This window comes from Rhamphochromis longiceps, linkage group LG8 (assembly GCF_057381845.1).
Source record: "Rhamphochromis longiceps isolate RC_006_pf linkage group LG8, R_longiceps_female_GT1.1, whole genome shotgun sequence".
In the NCBI taxonomy this organism is placed as follows: Eukaryota; Metazoa; Chordata; class Actinopteri; order Cichliformes; family Cichlidae; genus Rhamphochromis; species Rhamphochromis longiceps.
In genome coordinates, this window is record NC_140564.1 from 26977826 (window position 1) to 27002156 (window position 24331).

General features: G+C 40.4%; 1 protein-coding gene and 1 long non-coding RNA gene across 2 annotated transcripts; one reads left to right on the forward strand and one right to left on the reverse strand.

The window, feature by feature from the left end:
• The first annotated feature begins 1047 nt into the window (after positions 1–1047).
• On the forward strand, positions 1048–1895 carry LOC146663878 (uncharacterized). The gene is made up of 3 exons (XR_014912929.1): positions 1048–1220; positions 1294–1500; positions 1580–1895. It is a non-coding gene; the product is annotated as an uncharacterized LOC146663878 (long non-coding RNA).
• Positions 1896–7601: 5706 nt separating this feature from the next.
• LOC146663879 (alpha-N-acetylgalactosaminide alpha-2,6-sialyltransferase 1-like) lies at positions 7602–23203 on the reverse strand. Its single transcript, XM_085415335.1, has 9 exons — positions 23011–23203; positions 22591–22882; positions 22171–22333; positions 20793–20955; positions 14329–14467; positions 14139–14242; positions 13583–13666; positions 12924–13023; positions 7602–8199 (listed from the first exon to the last, which is right to left on the reverse strand). The coding sequence occupies exons 1-9, from the start codon at positions 23103–23105 to the stop codon at positions 7990–7992; spliced, it is 1350 nt and encodes a 449-aa protein (XP_085271461.1). The 5' UTR covers positions 23106–23203; the 3' UTR covers positions 7602–7989.
• Between the last annotated feature and the right edge of the window lie 1128 nt (positions 23204–24331).

A 24331-nucleotide genomic window follows, 5' to 3' on the forward strand; every position in this document is an offset into this window, starting at 1 on the left:
TTGAATTTACATTTAATCAATTATTTAATGATGCATTTATTTAATTCATTTTGGTACACCTGGCCTTGCGGCTGTGTTCATGAATTAATTTTATCTGTCAGTCTCACCCATCAAATTCAGGGGTGGGGTTAACACTGATCGAGTCAAAAGCATTGCTTTTGCCTGGTGGCCATTGTTTTAGTGGGCCTTTCTCAGCATCAACAACAGACATGTGGAAACTTACTAAACTATACTTAGAAATATCCTGTTTTTGTGTCACCAAATACACTTTTAATATTGTTATTGGCTGCAGACAGAGTCAGGTTGAGAGTGGATGCAAGGCGAGCTATAGGCTAGAGAGGAGGTAAGAATGCAAGATGAATCCCTGAGTAGTGGGTAGTAGTTTTTTAACATGATTACTCTCTTCCTTGTTGGCTGCTGCGCTTTATTTTATTTTTTTAAATAACACAATGTGTACATATATCCTCTGGTATGTCATGTCCTTTCGCATATTGTATAAATAATCATAGTGGGCCGCCATGACCAATAAATGCCAAGGTCTGGTTAAATCTGACATCAGCGTGGAAATAAAACATGGCTGGTAACAACTATAGAGTAGGGAGAAGTTTTCTTTCAAAGCACAAGATCCCTGTCAGTCCCTGCATCCTTAAATGTCTCCAGTTGTCCCGAGTTCCCTCTGACTGTCTCCTTGGTGCATTTAAACCCGTGTTCCTCCCTGTCCTCATCGTCTGTTGTCTTCATCTCCATTATCAGTCATCATAATTTTACCATCTCTGTGCAAGTCTGCAAATTTCTTTATTAAATAATAAGATTCTTAAATTCATCAAGTCTCTCTGTGCCTGGGTCCTCGCCACAAAACATGACATCACTGTTTTGTACATTTTAACAAAATTTAATCCCCAAATTTGTGAAAGAAAAGCAAAACACTTTTTTGAAAAGTCTGTAACAAAACCATCAAATCTGATAAAGGTTATTTAAATGCTGCTAAAGACTACTACTGCCAAAGAAGAATGGATTGGAATTTAAAAAAAAAAATACATTGTCATGGTCTACGGTGGGTGGCTGGAGTTTCCATTAGGCTCCTGAACTGACCTGGGATCCGCCCCTGGGCAGGGCCAACTCCAGCTCCTGCACACCTGGAGCCTATTGCAGGCTATCAAGCCAGAGGGATTTAAACCACACATCGATGTTCACTCACTGCCAGTTCGTCATCAACCCATGTTGGTAACAGGTCTTGTGTTTCAAGTTCTCGCTGTAATTCATCTTACTAACCAAGACTCTTTTGTGCTACAGTCGCTGTACCCACCCTGGCTCACTCCACCTCTGGACTCGGAATACCTAGTGATCATTTTGGAAATCCCTCTGTGCCTCACCTGCCTGCCCTCCTGCCATCACACTCCATCTGGAGCCCCGGATCTCAGGTCAGCCTTTCCACGCCACTCAGCCTCCCCTGGATCTTCATCATCCCCCTCTCAAACACTCCAGGTCCCTAACTGCAAAGTAAGAATTGCTGCTCTTATACTGGCCACTTCTGAGCTGCCTTCACTACCTGCCTAACTTCTATATCCTCTCCCCTCAGTGTGACTGTTCCCCACTCAGCTCCGTTCCACTTCTCAGGCCTCGTTCCCTCGCCCTAGCCACGTTCCCCTGGGCACGCCACACCAAGGCTCCACGTCTCGTCATTTTCTGTCTTTGCCACGTTTCCCTTTTTTTTGTTCCCCTTGCACTTAACTGTAATAAACTATTAAATCATCTACCGTCTCCGTTCTGGGTTCCTGCACCTGGGTCCTATTCAGTACCGGCCATCCGTCGCCGTGACAGTACGAACTGGCCAACAAATGGACTCAGCAGACCCAGTACGTGCAGCAGTCTCCAAGCAGGGAGCCATTTTAGGGGCTCATGAGCAAGCGTTGCAGGTTCTCGACACCCGGTGTCAAGCCATAGGCGAGACCCAGGCTAGGATCTTAGCTTCCCTGCAGGAGATTCAGTCGGCTCTTTCCCCTCCTCCAGGCCCATCCTCCGCGTCCCCTGCGCCCGTGGCAGAACCTCCCCAGTCCTCCCCAGCTCCGACCCCTTCGGGCTCCGTGTTTCGCGATGCTGCATTCCCAGAACCCGAGCCGTACTCTGGGGAGCGGGGCCGCTGTACGGCCTTTCTACTGAAATGTTCTCTCGCGTTCACGCATTCACCCCGTTCATTTACTAGCGAATCAGCTCGGGTAGCATATCTGGTGGCTAAGCTACAGGGCAAGGCGCTGTTATGGGCCGAGGCGTACCTGTCGGCTCACCCGCTCCCAACCTGCTCGTTTGATGATTTTCTGTGCGAGTTTAAAAAGACCTTTACTCACCCAGTATCGGAGGGTAGTTCTGATGAAAGGTTGCTCGGGTTGCAACAGGGGAGCCGGAGTGTCGCGGAGTTCATTATCGACTTCCGTACTGCAGCCGCCGAGGCCAATTGGCCCGATCATGCCCTTCGGGGAGTGTTCCGTCGCGCCTTAAACGACGAGCTCAAAGACCAGCTCGCTTCCCGCGATGAGCCCAAATCCTTTGAAGACTTGGTCTCCCTTTCCCTTCGGATAGATAATCGCCTGAGGGAAAGGGAGGCAGAAAAGAACCAGAAACATCGTAAACCTGCGCCTCGTACGTTTTCACTTCCTCCACCGTCACGTCCGGTGTCAACATCCGCTCCCGTTTCCGTGGAAACGGACGCCGCTCCGGAGCCTATGTTAATCGGCCGCTCTCGTCTCACACCAGAGGAGCGAGAACGACGGCTTCGGTCGGGCGCGTGTTTTTACTGTGGCTCATCTGGTCCTGCTGCCTTCCTGGTGTTCACCCTCCTGAAGGTGTTCCTCACGGCATGCTCTGTGATGACGAATGCATTTTCTTCACTGGTGCACTCCGAGCGCGCGCCGCAGCCGTTTGTTGTTTTAATTGCTGCGGCGTCGAAGCGAGCATAAAACGTGTTCAGCTCATCAGCCAGTGAAGCATCTGCATTCATCATTGAAGAAGCTGGTCGTTTATAGTCCGCAGTCCTTTCCACAGGCTCCTAGAGTCGCACTGTCGTAGCTGTGACTCTAGTTTTTCCCCGTAGCTCCGCTTTGCCTTTCGGACCGCGCTGCGCACGTTGTAGGACGCAGCCTTGTATAGGTCCATATTACCGGAGACAAGCCCTTCATTGTAGGCAGCGGTGCGTGATCTCAGAGCGTCGCGGATGTTTTTATCCACCCACGGCTTCTGGTTGGGAAACGTTCGGATGATAGTTCTTTCTGCTGTGTCGTCCGCTAGTTTCCCGATAAATCCCACAACCGCTTCCGTAAACATGTTGATGTCATCAGAGCTGTGCCGAAACATGTCCCAGTCTGCGTCATCCAGTGCGTTTTATAGTACACTTTAATTTCTAGGGGTGTAATGGATATAGCATTTGGCTGTTTGCCTTAATGTTATGGTCTTTTTTGTCTTTTAATTTTTGTTCTTTATTGTTTCCAAAGTTTTACTTTCCAGAATTTGTTGAACTTATGTTTTTTACAACTCTTCTGTAGATGTTTTCGACGTTGCCTCAAATTCCTCTATCACTTCTACCTCTTCTTAAAGTCAATAAAGAGTTCTTTTACTGATGGCATGAAGTTGGCTTTAATGTTAGTTGTAAGATCTTGGGGTTGTTACAGCTTCACCTTGATCACAAACTACGCCACCGTCGAACTAAAACATAACATAAAATCCAATGAGATAGTAAGACGAGTGAAGTAAAGACATAAAATGATCTATATAACATACAAACATACCTCGCTGGCTGACCCATGCTTTGAGGCAGAAATGAGCACTTTACAGATACTTTTAAGAAACAACTTTCTCTGAATTAAATTGGCTTCTCTTGCTTCAACTTGCCATGCTCACACATCAACATGGCGTGCATCTCCCTCAGGTGCACCAGTGGAACCAACATGCAGTACAATAGTTCCTACATGAGAATTTTCACAATAAATGACCTAATGGCATATAAAATATGCATAGTGCAAAACAAAATACATTAACTGAAAGTAAGGCAGTAAAATTCCTCAACTACATCAGCGATTACTGAAATGGTCTCTAACATTTGTAAACATTGTGCAACATCTGCATGTAACATCATCTATAAAGCTATATTATGAATGAAATAAAGCTGACCTTTGTGGGATGTTTAGTGTTTTTATCATTGCATTCAATGTCGCAAACTCACAATAACAGCGTCAACGCGTTAGCGCGGTTAGCTCATTAACGCGTTAGCGCCATCCAGCCCCACACTTGCTAACGGAGATTTGCCGTGTTAATGCGGTTATGCCGTTAACATCATTTTAATGAGATTAACGCTGACAGCACTAGTTTATTTTTATTTTTTTATTTTATGTTCTTTTGTTTGAATCTGCATGCTCAATTTGTCTGTCACTTTGCAGTGGGAGTTTCCCCAATAAGGGACAATAAAGGGTTATTCTATTTTATTCTATTTTATTCTATTCTATTCTATTCTATTTGCTTCTGCATAGAATAGGACATACAGCACATCCCAAACAAACTGGTACAAACCAGATACCCTTTATTCCATACTTTGCACCAGTACAAACAATTTGGCAGTCACATATTTTAGTCTCTAGTTTTCTTTGATGCAGCTTTTTTATTTTGCTTTGGTGAAATGCTTTTTTAAATATGATCTTCTCCAAAATGTAGTTGTGGGCATAAATTTTAATATATTTCTCAAAACAGTGGTTGGTGTATTTTATGTAATTGTGTTTTTATGAATCTATATACATCCCCCTGAGGATGCCAGTAAGAGGACATAGTTTTCGCATTACCTTAACAACAACAATAAAAACCACCACCACCAACAAAAAACGTTTACTTGCACAGCACTTACTTACTCCCAGAGCTGAAGTGAAAGAGTCATGAATCTTGTTTATTATAGTGACCACCTGGCACTCTCTCCACAAATGTGTTAGTTCGTATAAGCCTGAAGCCATGGATGTTCTTGTGTGAGTATTGATGTTACTATTTTTCTACTTTAAATGGTAAATGGTAAATGGCCTGCATTTGTATAGCGCTTTACTTTGTCCCTAAGGGCCCCAAAGCGCTTTACACTACATTCAGTCATCCACACATTCACACACTTTATGAGAGGTAAACAAATTTATACAGTGTCATGTCACACTGAACATTGACATTATTCATTTCAACATTATTCAGTGTCATGGCCTCATGCAGGAGATCAAGAAATACTTCTCCTATTGCTGTTATTCTGTGGCAGGCCAAACTTTTCAAAAACTTAATGAAGCACCATCCATTCAGGCAATCTGGAACAACAAAACAATATCACACCCATTCCAGCCCGCACTCACCAGCTCAGTTGCTTATGAAGCGTAGCATGAACTAAGTAGAACATTTAAGCGTGTCACAACATCTCTGTTTACATTTCATGATTCATTCTAAGTATTTCCTTACTCATTGTAACCTTTAAACTTTCACCAGAGGCAACAAGTGAGTGAATAAAATGTAGGATAAAAGAAAAATAAGGATGCTGGATTTGTCTTCATCATTAAAACCCTTGGAGAAATACGGATATGTTGGATATATGTGTAATATATTGCAGATACTGTTAACATGTTTATATGAAATATTAGTCTTTACCACTAGATGGCAGTAAAGGATTCGCTAGGCCAATCCAAAAACCTACACCTGCCTTTAGGCAACAGTCAGTTAAAAATAAAGAGATTCGGTTTATCCACACTGTGCTTTTATGCAAAAATAAATCTAGTGTTTCAAGCTGCCTGAGTTACTCGTCAAGTGAATAAATGTTACATTTGCAGTATTTTTGGTATAGAATTCCTTTAATTAGAGTGGGATTGCAGCAGTTGTATATATACAAAAAAGCATATTCAAGAAATCAATATGATTTGATCAATTTTGACAACAAATATTATTATTTGTGCTTCTGACGCAATTAAAAACAATTAACCCTGCTTATAAGTAATTCTGTACTTATTTAGTACAGTTGAGCATTTTATTTTTAATTAATTAACTTAACACTATCATTGCATTGTACAGTAACAAAAATATACTAAATATTTACTAAAATAAAATGCAAATTGTTATAGTATCAGAATCTGAAAATGTACGTGTTAAGAATCCAGCATTGAAGCTATTACTTTGAAAAGGTTAGGTTGCATGCACTCAAAGAAGGGGGTGATCGAACGATTTTTCAATAAGAAAAAAACAAACAGAACAAACATGTTGGCCATGTTTGACAGACACCACCTTTTACTTGTAGTAAAATAGTGAAGGATGCGATACAAAGTTGTTCTGATGATTTGAATCCTGAAGGGAGCAGTTCTTTTTTTATTTGAATTGCAAAAAGGAATGTGATCGAGGGGATTTCAGGCTTCTAAAACGTTGGCTGAGGCTTTCAGTATTCGACAGTGCTATTGCTGTTTGCACATTTTATTTGAATTTACTTGAATATCTGAATAAGAAATGAAAAAGTGCTTTGAAGGGAAAACGCTATCAAAAAACTGAAAGCAAAAATTAAGGATTTACTGGGATATAATGGGAATGGAAATAGTAACAAACTGTAGGAGACTCAGAAAAAGAAGGGAACACACAATAATGTGGGGCAACTCAACACAAGACTGAAACAATAAATACAAAAGATGTCTTGCCCTTTTCACTTTTTTCCCTTTTTACGTAAATGGCCTCCTTGACTCCCCACTCAAACCAGCATTGCTCCCTGTGTGTATCCTCATCATTGACAGTGTCCACTAGCGTGTAGGTGTGAATAGACTGCGGAGTCCTGGCCTGACGAGTTAGCTTTTCCGTGTTGTCCCATCTGCTTAGCCAGGTCGGGTTCCCCGACGTATAAATCATGACAATCCTCCTGGCACCTAACAACATAATCTATGTTACTCTGTTTGTGTCGAGGAACCCGATCCTTGGGGTGGGCCAATTTTTTGCGCAGTGCATTTTGAGGTTTGTAATCCAAAGAGTTTAAAGAGAATGTGTCTCAACTGCTGCAATACTCCTGACACGTAAGAGATCACTAAGGGTTTTCGCTCAGTCAGCGGTTGTCTTTCTCTCCTGGATTGGCTGAAGTTTTCATTAGGCGCCTTCCCAGCTTTAACAAATGTCCAGCTGGGATAATCACGATATGTTCTTCTGCTTTCCTGGCCACTGTAACTGTGGGGATGGTGTTCGCTCCATGTTGTAGTGTCCTGATGACACCCAATTTGTGCTCCAGTGGATGATGAGAGTCAAACCTTGAATACTGATCCATACGTGTTTGTTTACAGTATCATCAACTTTTCTTTGCATATGAGTATGCATGTACTCTAAAGAGTGCTAAAGTCTTCTCCATTAAACTTTTTGATTTTTTGCCCTGTTTTAATCTTATTTATTGATCTTTTTTGTATTTTCTTTATCACTGAGGGCACCACTGAAAATTTTGTTACGTTCTTGTAACATAATGACAATAAATAATCTAAACCTTGAGACAATTTAGTTACAGTTTAGAGTTATAAACCTTGGAGGAGTCCTTTTACCTTCAGCTAAAAGCAATCAGGTTGTCTCATAATATAAAAAATAACCTACAGACATACACTTCTTTTTCTTTTCTTTTTTTCAAAAAGTCCCATGGAATAAACCTTTAGGCTGACAAGATGTTTCAATGTCTTTAATTTAAAGATTTCTGCTTGTGATGTTGTTATATACTGGACTGAGGACCCCTTTAGGATTGGCAAAACATCCCAAACAAATTAGAACAAATCAGATCACCTTCATTCTATCCATCCATCCATCCATCTATCTTCCACTTATCCAGTTGAGGGTCACAGGGGGGCTGGATCTTAGTCCCTGGCGATATGGTGGATTTGAACACAGGACTTTCTTAGGCTAACCACTGCACCAACGTGCTGCCTGAAACAAGCTTTGAATATCAACAGAGCAGTGGTGTGGGTTCTGTCATTAAGAGGGAACTCAGTGTTGCTTCGGGTTTTCTGTCTTTGTTTCTGGCTCCGTTCTTTGAAACAGCTTTATTATTTTTCTTTTGTGAAAGTTTTTCCATGTATTCTTCTCCAAAATGTAGTCATGGTTGGCATAGAAAATTACATTACTTTTAATGTACTTCTCAAAATAGTAGTTGGAGTATTTCATGTATTCATCAGTCATGAACCCATATGCATCCACCTGAGGATACAGAAAGAGAGAAAGAAAAAAAATATTTTAGTACAGCACTTTTCAAAACATATTTTGCAGAATACCTTAATACAGGATCAATCTGGATCATGCACAGCACAAATCTACAGCAGAATGTCTATATATACATACATGCAGTCAACATTAAAAACATTAAAAAATATCAGAAATGTGTGTGTGTGTGTATATATATATATATATATATATATATATATATATATATATATATATATATATAAATTCCCCACTCGCCCCTGTGGGCGGTTTATCCTTCAAGCTCGGGTCCTCTACCAGAGGCCTGGGAGCTTGAGGGTCCTGCGCAGTATCTTAGCTGTTCCCAGGACTGTGCTCTTCTGGACAGAGATCTCCGATGTTGTTCCCGGGATCTGCTGGAGCCACTCGCCTAGCTTGGGAGTCACCACACCTAGTGCTCCGATTACCACTGCGACCACCTTCACCTTCACCCTCCACATCCTCTCGAGCTCTTCTCTGAGCCCTTGGTATTTCTCCAGCTTCTCGTGTTCCTTCTTCCTGATATTGCTGTCATTCGGAACCGCTACATCGATCACTACGGCCGTCTTCTTCTGTTTGTCTACCACCACTATGTCCGGTTGGTTAGCCACCACCATTTTGTCCGTCTGTATCTGGAAGTCCCACAGGATCTTAGCTCGGTCATTCTCCACCACCCTTGGTGGCATCTCCCATTTAGACCTCGGGACTTCCAGGTTATACTCGGCACAGATGTTCCTGTACACTATGCCGGCCACTTGGTTATGGCGTTCCATGTATGCCTTGCCTGCTAGCATCTTGCACCCTGCTGTTATGTGCTGGATTGTCTCTGGGGCATCTTTACACAGCCTGCACCTGGGGTCTTGCCTGGTGTGATAGACCCCAGCCTCTATGGATCTTGTGCTCAGAGCTTGTTCTTGTGCTGCCATGATTAGTGCTTCCGTGCTGTCTTTCAGTCCAGCTTTGTCCAGCCACTGGTAGGATCTCTGGATATCAGCCACCTTCTCTATCTGCCGGTGGTACATACCGTGCAGGGGCCTGTCCTTCCATGATGGTTCCTCGTCTCCCTCCTCTTTCTTGGGTTTCTGCTGCCTGAGGTATTCACTGAGCATGCTGTCAGTTGGGGCCATCTTCGTGATGTATTCTTGGATGTTCCTTGTCTCATCCTGGACTGTGGTGCTATATATATATAGCACCACATAGCACCACACACACACACACACACACACACACACACACACATATATATATATATAAAAAAAAAAAAAAAAACACCCAGCACGCCCCTGCGGGCGGTTTATCCTTCAAGCTCGGGTCCTCTACCAGAGGCCTGGGAGCTTGAGGGTCCTGCGCAGTATCTTAGCTGTTCCCAGGACTGCGCTCTTCTGGACAGAGATCTCCGATGTTGTTCCTGGGATCTGCTGGAGCCACTCGCCTAGCTTGGGAGTCACCGCACCTAGTGCTCCGATTACCACGGGGACCACCGTTACCTTCACCCTCCACATCCTCTCGAGCTCTTCTCTGAGCCCTTGGTATTTCTCCAGCTTCTCGTGTTCCTTCTTCCTGATATTGCTGTCATTCGGAACCGCTACATCGATCACTACGGCCGTCTTCTTCTGTTTGTCTACCACCACTATGTCCGGTTGGTTAGCCACCACCATTTTGTCCGTCTGTATCTGGAAGTCCCACAGGATCTTAGCTCGGTCATTCTCCACCACCCTTGGGGGCATCTCCCATTTTGACCTCGGGACTTCCAGGTTGTACTCGGCACAGATGTTCCTGTACACTATGCCGGCCACTTGGTTATGGCGTTCCATGTATGCCTTGCCTGCTAGCATCTTGCACCCTGCTGTTATGTGCTGGATTGTCTCTGGGGCATCTTTACACAGCCTGCACCTGGGGTCTTGCCTGGTGTGATAGACCCCAGCCTCTATGGATCTTGTGCTCAGAGCTTGTTCTTGTGCTGCCATGATTAGTGCCTCTGTGCTGTCTTTCAGTCCAGCTTTGTCCAGCCACTGGTAGGATTTCTGGATATCAGCCACCTCCTCTATCTGCCGGTGGTACATACCGTGCAGGGGCCTGTCCTTCCATGATGGTTCCTCGTCTCCCTCCTCTTTCTTGGGTTTCTGCTGCCTGAGGTATTCACTGAGCACTCGGTCAGTTGGGGCCATCTTCCCAATGTATTCTTGGATGTTCGTTGTCTCATCCTGGACTGTGGTGCTGACACTCACCAGTCCCCGGCCCCCTTCCTTCCGCTTAGCGTACAGCCTCAGGGTGCTGGATTTGGGGTGAAACCCTCCATGCATGGTAAGGAGCTTTCTTGTCTTTATGTCAGTGGCTTCTATCTCCTCCTTTGGCCAGCCTATTACCCCAGCAGGGTACCTGATCACGGGCAGGGCGTACGTGTTGATGGCCCGGATCTTGTTCTTACCATGCAGCTGGATAGCGTAGTGGTTAGACTACACGCCTTTGGAACAGAGGATCGCAAGTTCGATTCCTGCCTGGGGCGTCTGTATCCAGTAAGGGTCCTAAGGCTAGACCCCCTATGCTAAGCAAGCCTACCGCAGACATGAGCGAGACAGATAAATATGAAGGCATGCCGGCTCGGACGTCGCCCGGATCAACAAGGTCCGCGTCAGGTGTTGAGGAACCAGGGCACCCTGACGAAAAGTGGGCTACTGGAACAAGAAGGCATCGGTGGGCAAGAGACGAAAACAGGGCGTTGTTGGAATGCTACTATGCAAGTAACCCCGGCGGAAGGGGCTACATGAATAGGATGAGGGACCTATGGATTCTTCGATACCCAACATCCACAATGACGGCGAAACAACTAGTAGCTCAGTGTTCCAACATTCGAAAGAAGGGACTGCTCTCACAGCTAGAGATTGACGAGGTACAACACAAATGCTACGGCAAGGAGGAGTCAGGACGCCAGGTCAGGGGGGCGATATCATCACCCCCACCCGAGATTGGGTACATAGCCCCAAGTGCGATAGGAGAAGGATCGTTGAGTGCGAGAGGAACTGACCTGAAAAATAGGATCATGGCCAAGCTTGAAACCTGGATCCCGCGTAGCCGGTTACCAAGATTACGTGAAGTTCCCTCAGAAGGTCTGCTAGATGATGTTAATGCAGCACTACGGGCAATACCTACAACCAATATGTGTGTGTGTGTGTGTGTGTATATATATATATATATATGTATGTGTGTGTGTGTGTGTGTATATATATATATATATATATATATATATACACACACACACTGCTTAGTGGGCTGCCCACTGCTTCACTGAGTGAATGGGTCAAATGCAGAGAAAAATAAGTAATTTCCCCATGGGGATCAATAAAGTATCCATTATTATATATATATAAAATATATCTTCAGGGACTAAGATCATGCTCCCCTGTGACCCTCAAAAGCTAAAGGGTTGTTAACTAATTCTAGTGCCAAGTAAAAACCACAATGATTAGTGGTCATTAAAACTGATGATTTTCTCATAAATCACAACACTTGGGTGGGTCCTGGGTCGTGTGACCCAGTGTTTCAAGTTTCATGGTATTTGGTTTTTCATTGTTTATGTTTTGGTTCATTTCAAGTTTTCAAGGTTTTCATGATTTTTGTTCTGGGCTTGTTTCCGTTTTTGCTCCAGTTCAAAATCATGTTCATAGTTGCTATAGTCATTTCTGGTTTCCCATTTTAGGTCCTAGTTTAGCTTTTGCCACTGTCCTTGCTGCCTAGTTTTGCTTTTATGTAATCAACCATAATAAAGGCTTGCTTTTGTTTTTTGAAGGTCAAGGTCAAATTATATATAGCACATTTTCAGACAGACGATGTTGCACAAAGTGCTTAACAATATAAAAATGCCATTAAAAAAGAAACAATGTAAAACAATAATAACAATATAAAACAATTATAGGACAATAAAAGAATGAAAACAATAACTAAGACTGTCAAATAAGACCAAAGTCCTTGGGTTATAGTGTGTTAAAAGCCAGGGCATAAAAATATGTTCCGTTGTCCACAGTGTCTGCTTTTGGATCTCCTTCTCTAATCTCCAAGCAAACCGTGACAGACATACTTCTCTCTCCTGGATAAACTGCCTTTATAGGTTTAGATGCATTGTTAGGACGCATTGTCATCGGCAGTACTAACCCTAGCCCAAATTTTGATATCAGATAGATATCAAAATTTGCTGTATCACACAGAACTGCCTTTTGAGGTGGTTTGAGCATTTGATTCGGATGCCTGCTTCACACTTCCTAGATTACGTAGTTTGGGCATTGAAAGAGGACCCAGGGCAACTTCAAGATACGTTTAACAGATTACATGTCCCGCCTGGCTTTGGGGTCCCTTGATGTCTCCTCTAATCTCCAATGAGCTGCAGGAAGTGGCTGGGGTGGGGGGAAGTATGAGGATCTCTGCTCAGACTGCTGTCCGGAATAAGATGAGCAGCAAAAAAAAAAAATGGACGGACAGATGAGCTTGGATGAAAACAATGCAATGCTTTCTGCTATGCAAACAGAGTAGCGTTTGTACTGATATGTTTAAAATATGTGATGTTCAGTTTTAACCAATTTGCAAAATTGTGTTAAATAATTTCTTTTAATGAAAGAGCTGCTCTGGGGTTCAGTGCCTGTCAGTATCTGTATTGTGTGCTTTGAAATCTGTGACTCTCACAATGAAATGTAAAGGTGATAGTAACTCACTGTATCACATGTGTGCAAAGCCAGGAAGAGAGTGAACGCTCCGTTGGTTGGTCTGACTAATGGCCAGAATGTTTCATTCAGATTAGGTGACTTTAGGAACCTGCGGATAAAAAAAGCTTCAATGGAAAATGAACAGAAAACAAACCAAACATATAAAAAGAAGAAGAAAAAAAATACTGACAAGTAAGGAAACACTGCATCCTTCACACTGACCTTTAAGTTAAAATAGCTTCAGGAAAGGCTGTAAATGATTGTTGGCTGTAAATGATCAAATATCTGATTGTTGGATTTATAAGAATTAAATGATTTTGAGTTCAATCACCAAAAATAATATTTTATGGTGATTGCGTGGCCCAGATATCTTACATTTTTTTAATTAGTTATTTCATAATTTACTGGCTTGGAAAAAATTTCTGCTTTCCATGAATGATAAAAATAATTATTTTTTGCTTCCTAATGTCGTTTTACCCATTTTGGCAATTCGACATTACCTTTAAATGTAAGCATCTTATTTGTCATTATTATATTTAAATAGGATAAAATCTGGTATTTTAATGCTGGGTTTTTTTGGGGTTTTTTTTTTCAGTTTTTGGTGTGTGTGTGTGTGTGTGGTTTTTTTTAAATCTAATTATTTATTTTTACCTCCGATAACAACTGACCTGTTCCTCACGTATCGGAGGAAGTCCTGGTGTAGAACGTAGAAGCGGCTCTCATTGTACTGCCCTGAATAGTAGTCCCTTGGCCTGGTGAGGTTAAAACACAAAAGACAGGAGGGATAATTTATATTATTAGTTTTTTTTCTTTTGTTTGTTTCTTCTTCTTTTTTTTATAAATTGCCTATTAAAACCTAAAACCAAAGTGGATTACAACCCAAGTTTCATGTTGTTTTGGGTGTTTCAAGAGGGTATTTGTCATTTGAATCTGTTAAGCAAGACACCTGTGCGTCTCTCACTTGGTTGTTGGTGCACTCAGCAGTGACATCTGGGAGCTGTGGCCATGGATTTTTACTAGCTAGACAAAACCACAGCTGCTCTTAAAAAGTTGTCTAATGTCAATTTAAAGCAATTAGAAAATCTAAATTTGTTAAAGAAAGAGAAAAATAACCAGTGTATGTAACAGTCATGTACATCAATGAGAAATCACAAATGAAAGCTAAAAATTTAACAATGAGCATACATCAAAACTTTCAGTCAATTTCCTGCAGATGATAATCACCATTCCTTGTCGAATTGGCCACCAGAGATCTGCTGTCCTTTGAGAAGACCCCCGAGCCATTGAAAATCTCTTATTCCCTCAGGAATCATCACATATTTTATTCCCTGCCAAGAGAAAAATTATGCAGAGTAATCATCTTTATTTTGTGGAGATTATAAAAAGTATCACAATCCTGTCTAAGCTTTAGTACCTCATCATGAGGGGCAGATTTGTATCCATATGTCCCAAAAACAGAAGGTGATGCAGTGATGGAGTACGCTGTGTGAACGTACACTGATGTTCTATTTCCTACATCTTCCTCAAAACCTTTGGTAACGGCACCGTTCATCCTGCCAAACAGACGCAATTCAGAAAATTGATCTTTGGTTTGGTTTATGTTGATTTCATTGCAATGTTCAAGTTCAGTCACTATAGTTCAAGCGACAGCATTCACACTGAAAGCGGTGTGATATGCCTTTCATCTTATTGTGCTTTTCCTTAGTTTCTGTCTTATAGCAGCATTTGTTCAAGGATTTCCTTGATGCCTTCCCATAAAGTACAAGAGAATTTTTTTAATGCAAGTTTATTTACATCAATAAAAAATGTTTTCAGCAATTAATTTCTATATTAATTTCTAGTTATTAATAACCCTTTTTGTCAGTTTTGAGTAATTTTCCCAGTATTTTGACTTAGTGGGGGAAACAAACTAGTTTTTCAGCTCTTGGCCCTGTATGATGTCACTAAGTGCTCATATCTCAGGAGTGTTAGTACAAAAGCCTCATCCACCTGCCGTCTAGTTGTATGCAAGACTGGAAATAAGGATCAGCATAATATTAATTAGCTGCAATAGCGCCATTGTTTAGTAGGTTGCGGTACCAAAAAAATCGAACAGACTTCCATTCAAAGAGGTGAAACTTATGGCGTAAATAAATTTTCCATGAGTCACTGGCTAAAATTAGGTCTGTTTGATGACTGATGTGATTCATATTTCTAGTCTGGAGTACCAGAGGGGGGTGTCATTTACCAGTACAGCTGAGTCACATGCCGGTAAGAGATCTTTTCAGACAATAGCTGGTGTTGTTTAGGCTTAGGAAATAACAGTCAGTCTGGGAACTCAAAGGTAATCTTGTCATTCCTCATATAAAGTCGGTTCTTTCTACTTGTATCACTTCCTTAAGAGTTGAGGTAAGAACAAGTTTTGTGAGTGTAATTGCTTGGCTTCTCATTTGAGTTTGAAAGTCTATTTCCTTCTTTGGATTTCATGTAAGGGTGTGGGACACACCACACTGGGCCAGTGTAAGCTTTCCTGTCTTCTTTTCACTGTCCTATCAACATGAAATAAAAAAAATAAATAATAATATTATTCAGGAAGAGACCTCCACATCAGCATGGGTATAAGAGCAGAGGAAGCAAAGAATTTGCATTTTTTCCAGAAAACTGTTGAAGCATCTCTCTCTGAGATGAATCTTTTAGTTCCTGTACTAATAGATCATTAAAATGTTGGTAAAGACCAAAATGATTGCGCACTTGCGCCATATTACAAAAATCATTGGGTGGACAGCAAGCTGAAATCAGACTTGCGACAACGGTGAGCATTAGGTTTAAGTGATTCCATGGTTAAGCTGGTTCAGCTTGTTCTTTATGGATAGAGGCTTTGGCATCTGGAGAGGACCATAGCTAAAAAGTGATTACACAGAGACTTCTAATTATTTCAAGCAACTCTTCCTTTCTCCAGGGATATAATTAGATCCCTTGGAAGGAGGAGAAAGACATAATGAGAAAGATATGATGAAAATATACAGCTATAAATGTTAAATGGTCACATATAGTTTGAATGACCTATTTGTGACTGTTAAATTAAAAACTTATAAATATCAATTCTTGTTTCAGCAAGGTGACAATAAACTGACTATTTGGAACTAGCACAAGAAAGCTGGTCTTCAATCACTAACCTGTGGGTAGGCATACATATAATTGTGGTAGGTGCACAGACATTTAGGCAATATCCTGTTCAGACATTTAAGTGTTTGACACTATGGTGTCAAAGTGTGAACCTCCTCCCTGTATGCATCCTCTTTGTTGTCAGTCATGAGTCGAATGATCCGTGATGTCCATGTTATGGATGGATTGACAGTTAAGTGTACAGAGCATATAGAGGAGGATCGCAATGACTCTAGTGCTCATATTGAGGCTTGGGGTATTTGCTTGTCCAGCCTGACAGCCTGGGGGCATTTGGTGAGTTAATATAGCATCTAGTAACATATTTAAGTCAGTGCATGAACTTTGTCCAACAGCTTATTTGAAACAATGTCATTAAATGGCAAGCTGAAGTCCATGAAGAGCATCCATATCAAGTGTGTTTGTCTACGACAGTAAGGGCTGTATCAAGAGCCAGAGAGTTAATCTGTTTCCTATATTTTATTGGTGTAAAGTTATTGCAACTGATAATGCTGTCTGATATGACGGGGTTTTCATCCTGTGACCAACCAGTCATATACTGTAGCTTACAACGAGGGTCAAAGGACAGAATGCACCTTATACATAAACAGTGGCTTGAAAGATAAATAAATAAATAACAAGACAAGATATGGCACTGTTTCTGTCAAACATATTTGCCTCAATATTGAATTTTTTCCTGTCTTTCTTTCTTTTTTGCACACATTTGTCACATGCTGTAGGTTTTTGATTGTGAAAGTAATTTCAATATTAGACACTAAAGTAAATGCAGAACACAAACTTTTGTATATGATGATTTAATTTAGTAAGGAAACAACAAAAAAACTATCCAACCCTGACCCAACGAAAAAAAAATTATAGTCCAGCCCAGGGGCGGAGCGTGGGGGTGGCTTACGGGGCTTAAGCCCGGGTTGTTTTGTCAGAAGCCCGGGGTATTTTGGAGTGTAATTTTTCATAGTTAGATGCCTGGCTGACAACTGTATAAAACAAAAAGTACACACAATATTCGAAGCACATAGTGCACACTGTGGGAATTTACGACTGTGCGTGAATCCCCCCCTGATATTGGTATGATCCAAGCTCAGGCACTAAGCGACTGAGCGAGGGGGCGGGGCAGCTGCTGCCCGTGAGTGCGCTGTTGGAGAGACGGAGCCAGCCATACTAAGGAGAGCTTAAGTTTGAGCAGGTACCAAAGCAAATCATTCGTACCGTACAAATAATGTAAATATGACGGTGCATCACGAAAGATTGATATCAAACTGATCACTTGACCAATATTACGTTACTTGCTCTTCAAGTGAATCAACAAATGGCGAAATGAAAAGCCGAACAAATGCTATTTTTTTTTAGAGAGTCTTAGCTTACGTGTGTTTATTTCATATTTTCAGTTCTTACCCTCCCCGACTAAATCGGTTTCAGTTATGTACTGAAACATAAGAATGGACATTAGAGGCTTCTTTCAAAGAAAAAACTCGGGTAAATGTTATTTTATATATTATGCTTTGTATGTTGTTCAGTATATTTCTATGCAAAACAAGAGGGATTTCAGTACGTAGCAGGATATTCACATTTGTAACCAGATATTTACACTTTAGGGAGAAAACATAAAACATTTTTACTGTACAACATCAATTTAGAGTAAATTTTTGTTTTAGATAAATATTGAAATATATTTTGAATTAGTTAAATTTCAGAATAAAGAGAGACAGAGCTGTCTATTTTTTATCACTTTCATTAAATTTAGGAGTACATGTACACTAAATTTATTGTTAATTAATAAGAAAACTCCAGACGATTCCATTCTGAGCTGAAGAAGCTTCTGATAGGTTAGTAGAGTCCATGTGAGTAAATTGGTGGCACAGCTGTGGATGCATATAAGGCAAAACACAGAGCCTGTTTCTTTGAAATGGGAAAATTAAGAGATGTCAACCAAAACACCAGGAAAAGAATTGTGGAGCTCCATAAGTGTGGCTCAAGTTTGAATACAATTTGGTGCCATTTGCAATTAAGAAATACAGATAGTTTCTCTCTTTACTCTTAAAGTTAACAAATATGTTTTTATATTTATCTAAAAAAATAAACATTTAGTCTGATTTGATGTTACAATTAAAAAAGTGTTTTTATCTGAAGAGTAAATATCTGGTTTCAACTGTATATTTGATGATTGTCAGCACAAAGAGGGAGAGAGAGGAGAACGAGGACAGAACAGATGAACAAGAGCAGGTGAGACACACATGTTAGTCAAATGGTTGCTTACTAAAAGTATCACCGTATCATAGGTCCTCATGTATCTCGTACCTAGTGTTTCTTTTTAGGTTTGTTATTTTTCAAATTCTGTATTTATTAAGTTCTGCAGGCTTGTTTGCACAACAAGGCTAAATAATTATATAAACTTTTCTCAATCTAAATATTGTACTTTGGTAGAATTAAAAAATAAGTGTAGTGCAGGTCTATGATGATTTTTAGTGCTACTATCATCTAGTTCTGATTCTGGTTCTGTCTTGGTTAAATCCTCAGTAATCCTGATTTTGAACTGTTGTAGTCCTGTTTTAATTCTGGATCAGTTCTGGGTCTGGTTGAATTGGGGTTTAGTCCTCGTGTCTTGATACAGCCCTGACCTTGTTCTGCCTTGCTGCTTAATTAAAAAACTAGTTTAAGGTGTCCTGCACATGTGATATATATTTTTCCCTATATGAAGTCATTCTTTTTTGAACAGAGCCTATTAATCTTTCAGTCATTTCTACACCCCCCCCCCCCCCCCCCCAAAAAAAAAAAAAAAAAAAAAATCCCACATGCATACTACTCTTTGGGCTAAGCCCCGGGTGTTTCAAATGTCTGGCTCCGCCTCTGGTCCAGCCAATCCAGAGTTTAAGTAGAATGCAATAATTTGACAAAAAAAAGTAATTTGTTCGCCATTTGTTACCATCTTTAAACCGGAGGCTTAATATAAGCCATATATACAGATATATAGAGATGGCACATGAAAAACTAAGTTTCATGACAATTTCATTAATTAAAAAAAAGAGCTAGCTTATTCATCAGTCAGAAAAAAGTACATGTAAGTACTGTACCTATAAGTTTGGTAAGGTAGTGAAATTAAATTATTATGCTGTAGAAAAAATCAGCTGCAAGCGTCAGAGATTTCAAAATGCTTCCAGATTGTCCAGCACTGACTGCTTTAGCAAATATGGCCCAAATGTCCAGCGCACAGTTTCAATGTGTATGTGAAGTGCACCAGCAAAAAGTCTGTTGAAAAAGAACCTAAGGGCTGCCTGCAGTTTGCAAATGAATGAATCACTTAATCACTGTTTGAAAACACCGTATGACAACAGCGATGGATTATTTAGCAGGAAAGCTTTGACTGGCAGGAAAAGGAACTCTTAGGCAATGGGAAATATTTACGACATTTCTGCAACCCTAGTTCCTAGGCTTCTTTGTCACAATATTATATCATAATTATTGCTACTTTTGTCATTTCTGTTTGTAAGGGTTTTCTTTTTATATGCTGCCATTGTCTTTAAGCTCTGCAACAAAAAAGGATAAAAAAAAATCTGCTCAACCAAAATAACCAAAAACACCCAAATACATGTCTGCACATGTTCCTGCTTCTTATTTCTTGGAGGTTTTTCTTTTTCTTTTTTAAGTTGTTCAAAAGAAAGAAGTTCTTGAAGAACAACTGCCGATTTTCTGAGAGAAATGAGTTTCATATCAGTGTCTGCATAAGTGTACACAAATTATATCTCAAAGGCTCTCCACCATAGTTAAATATTGTCCTATGCATTCTAATACACAGAAATAATACATTGATTTTTTTTTTAAGGTGTGGAATATCCTGGAATTTTAAGAGGTGTGTTCTCCTCTTGGATCCTTCTTTAGCTCTCTGACAGGTCTCATTGCAGGCTTTCTTTCTGTGCTATCTGCCCAACTCTACAATTACATTTGCTTGAGTGTAAACAGAGATTAGGCAGTTTGGTTTGGCAGTTAGACTGGCTGAGCTGCTATACTTCCTGACAGCAGCTCTCTCCACTCTGTGTTTACATATGCCCGGCATGAGAGTCTAATCCTAACCCAGTCACAACTGGCCATTGTGTTCTGTTTGCTGTGTTAAGATATGATATGTTTAGTTGTGATACATAAGAGCAGTTCTCTCTTTATACATTCAGAAAATTTTGTGAATAGAAATAACTTATAGGTTAATTTGAGTAACGTCTTGCAAAAAAAAAAAAATTTTATTAGGTACACCTATTCAACCCAAACCTCTGGTAAGCCAGTCATAAGGCTTTTCAATTCAAATTTAATATAGACATGTAGAAATTGTGAAAGAAAGGTGACTTTGAAAGTGGCATGGTTGTTGGTGCCGACTGGCTGGTCTATTTCAGAAGGTTCTGAAGAGAAAAAGGACTCCAGCATAGTACTAATAAGGTTTACCTCATAAAGTACCTGGAGAATTTATGTGATGTTGTACCAAAGAAGAAATACTCTCTTTGTGATGCTTTCAGGCACTTAATTTATCTTGATCTTAAAGGTTTATAATATATTTCAGTGGTATTTTTAAATACCACTGAAATATGTTATTAGCTGGCTGTTTCTAGAGATTTCATCAGACCTAAGTGATTGTTGTGCTCTCCATTAAACTGCTCTCAAATAGGAACATTTTACCCCTAAACTACCCTTCAGTTCAGAGAGAATAGGCAGGTATTTTTTTAAGCTCTTTCTTACCGAAAAATGTAATCATGAGCATCGATCTCTGCACCCACTTTTGAGCCGTTCAGAATTCCCGCAGTACCCACCACAGCGCAGTGAACACAGCCATCGCCCCCTGGTTTTGGGAGGAGCAGTGGCTCTTTTGGCTTTGGAATCAGCTTCACTGAAGCCATCACTTCTGCAAACGAAAAGAGAACGCATAAGTACAGACACTTACAGGAGCAAACCTGTTCAGACTTGTGGATGCCAGATTTTCATCCTAACATGCAAATTTCACAGCAGAATTTCATCAGACCAAATAGTGTTTTTTCCAATCTTATGTTTTCCAGTTTTGCTGGATTAGGGTTAGACTAAAACTAACTAAACTAAACTGTAGTCTTAGTTTCCTGTTTTGATAGGAGTGGCAACTGGTGTGTGTGGCTTTCTGGTAATTCAAGTTTCAATTTGTTATCTGTTCTTCTGCATACTTTAGTTGTAACAAGTGTTTATTTGCTGTTGTCTTCATATTAGTACAAAGAAATCTGGCTGTTCTCCTCTGAACTCTGAGATCAACAAGACGTTTTCACCCAGAGAACTGCCAGTGCTTCCTACCATTTTATGAATTATTTTTATTATTTTATAATTTTATTATTGTATTGTGATGGGTTATTATCATTATTAATTGACTTATGGATGGCAAAAAGTAATTTTTTAATTCACAAAAAAAAACTTTTTTTCAGTGCAGAAAAAAGCTTCTATAGTAAGCTCTAGAGATGTTTGTGTGGGAAAATTAAAATCCCAGTAGATCAGCACTTTCTGAAATATTCAGGCCAGCCCATTTGGCACCAGCAACTACGCCACACTTAAATACAAATAAATCTTCTTTCGTTGCCCATTCAGATGCTCAGTTTGAACTTCAGCAGGTAATCTTGACCATATCTATGTGTCTAAATGCATTGAGATGCTGCTATGTGATTGGATGATTAGGTATTTCCATTAAAGAGCCGTTGAACAGATATATAATGAAATGACTGTATTTTCATTGGGTGCGGTAAGAATAATTTCATGTCTTTCAATACAAGTTCAATCTTAGCTTTTTTGACTGATTGTTTAATTACTTCTTTATAAGCTTGATGAGCTTTGTCCTTTGTCTCTCTTGTGCTGGAAATAGTGTAATTACAGAACTGAAAAGTGTGTGTGACACAAAAACAATAATAAAAGGTGACATAATATTTCTTAACACTTAACTGTCTTTCTTATTGACGTGTATCTTTTTCACAATTATTTTATCAGAATATTTAGAGTTAGAATTAGGAAGAGGAAATTAAATCATAAAAAAAAAAAATCTATTATTCCATTACTTAGCAGTCTGTTACACAATACTTGACCTGATATCAGTTTCACAACTACCTACCATCATATTTGTACTCCATAAACCCAAAAGGATTGTTAAAATGTGAAAGGCGATTCCACTCGCTCATATTAATGTTGTCCTTGTGCAGAAACAAACGTATGTTGGGAAGAAAAGCCTTCTTGAAGTTCTCATCCTGAGAGTTTCGCAGTGATTGGGCACATGTCTGATAATAACAGAAATATTAAATTGTGAAATAGGTTAAAAAGATTTTGTGCCTGACTTATTTTAGAAACCTTTAGGAATAATTAAATGGAGTGAAACCATTAAGAAACCCAGTCAAACAGAAAATACAGGACAGTTACAGCAGAGGCAACAGACTGACTGCATTGCTGAGCTCACTTCAGCGTTGCCAGCCCACACCCATCAAGTTAATTACTACATTTGACCTGTTTCTGTCATATTGTGTCTTAGCATGCTTACTGTTGGTCTAGGTGGGGCATCCTGGTTATAGACATCATCAAAATCCCACTGAGGAGCCTTTGTGAAATTTCCTTGGTAGAGGAGAGGTATTGGAGTCTCAGCCACGGCTCCATGTGTAGAGTATTTCGGTTCTGTCACTGGGTTTGTTTGTGTTGAATCAACGTTTTTTGCTGGGCTGGTTGTGGTAGACACAGAAAGCAGTGCAGTTGTTTTTTCTTTCTGTCCCCAGAGTTTAATATCAAACGAAATGCTTTCCCATCTGAGTTCATGTTTTCCTGAGAAAGTTATCCAACTGAATCATAAATTTCACAGAAAAGCACAAATGGAAACAGGACAAAAGGGAACAAAAAGGAAAGTTCAGAATTAGCAAATCAATTTATGATTCCTTTTTTTAAAAACAAAATAAAATAAACTACTTACCGTTTTGATAACTTTTCCTGAGATAGAATCAAAGCCACAAAAAAAACTGTCATTATAAGGAGCAACGAAAACATCCTGGATGTGTGGACTGCCATCGCTGTTGAGTGAAGGCTTCGCCGTTAAATTGAACACACATAGACACACATATGCACTCCCTTCTGGATTTGACTCCTTCTCACTGAAGTGACTGGGCTGGGCTACACCACAGTTTGCGGACAGATATGCAGTCAAATATATTCAGACACACAAAGCCAACCACACAGAGCTTAACAGCAATGTGGTTTGTTACACAACAATGGAATTTCAGAAACAGACATACCTCAGGGATTAAACCTGTTATACATGTAGTATTTTAAAACTAAAATAAAAGCCACAGCATTCCTTTAATAACGTTGAAAACTGCAAAAAGGTTCATTTGGTTTGTCTTGGGAATTTGACCGTGTGTGGGTGCGTCCTGCCATCTCCCCGCCTTGGGTGCCACACTTTTTGTTCAGCTGACTCTACTCAGCAATTAAGATAAGGAGAAAAAAGTCTTGTTGGTTTTGTAGCCAGTGGGATGTGTGTGTGTGTGAGATGACTGCTTATTCCTGATCAGTAGAGAGGAGTGTGTTTTTTGGTCATTAACTTATTTTTCAGTTTAGTGACAAACTCCTGGGTTTTGTTGTTTTCTTTCTTTAAAGGGTGATAGTGGCTTGTCTTTCACTTTTAGTTTAATTAGTAATTCAATTATTAGAGAAAATCTTTAATTTAACGGGGGGCACCCTAGTTATATTTTTTGTGCTTATTATATCTTTAATTGGTGATTCACTGTTATCTCACTACACTTTACATGTTCTATGACATTACTTAAAGATGCCACTAGGTGGCGCTTAGTGCAGAGGAGGAGCATAAACCCCCTTGGAGGCAAATCTGCAGAATAAATCCTGAAGTTGAAACTTTAAACAAGCTCATGATCTTTATTTTACTTGAGTCATTTTGAGAGTTACTAGTGCTCAAAAGGACTCATAGGTAACAGTTGAAACAGTAAGGCTGTTGTCAACAGTAGTGAAAGCAGCCGAGAGCATTGTGGGGACCTCTCTTGCCTCCCTCCCCAGGCCCTCTCCATTACAGGTGACTCCACTCATCCCTTTAACAGCGTCTTCAGTTTGCTGCCATCAGGAAGGATACTGAAGAGCCTCCGGGCCAGAACACGCAGACTGAGAGTCAGCTTCGTCCATTGGGCTGTCAGGATGCTAACCATCTCTGAATCGAGAAGGGGGGCCCAAGGGTACATCTTTCGCCATCTTACAATGCTGTGATTGTAGCCATTCCCCACTTTCTG

Excerpts from the sequence above, each read along its gene's own strand:
- LOC146663879 (XM_085415335.1), bottom strand. The coding sequence starts at position 23,105 with ATGGCAGTCCACACATCCAGGATGTTTTCGTTGCTCCTTATAATGACA. Across the intron at positions 22,334-22,590 it reads ATGCCCCACCTAGACCAACA|ACATGTGCCCAATCACTGCG; the intron begins GTAAGCATGCTA and ends TGTTATTATCAG. Across the intron at positions 13,024-13,582 it reads CTCCGATACGTGAGGAACAG|GTTCCTAAAGTCACCTAATC; the intron begins GTCAGTTGTTAT and ends TTTTATCCGCAG.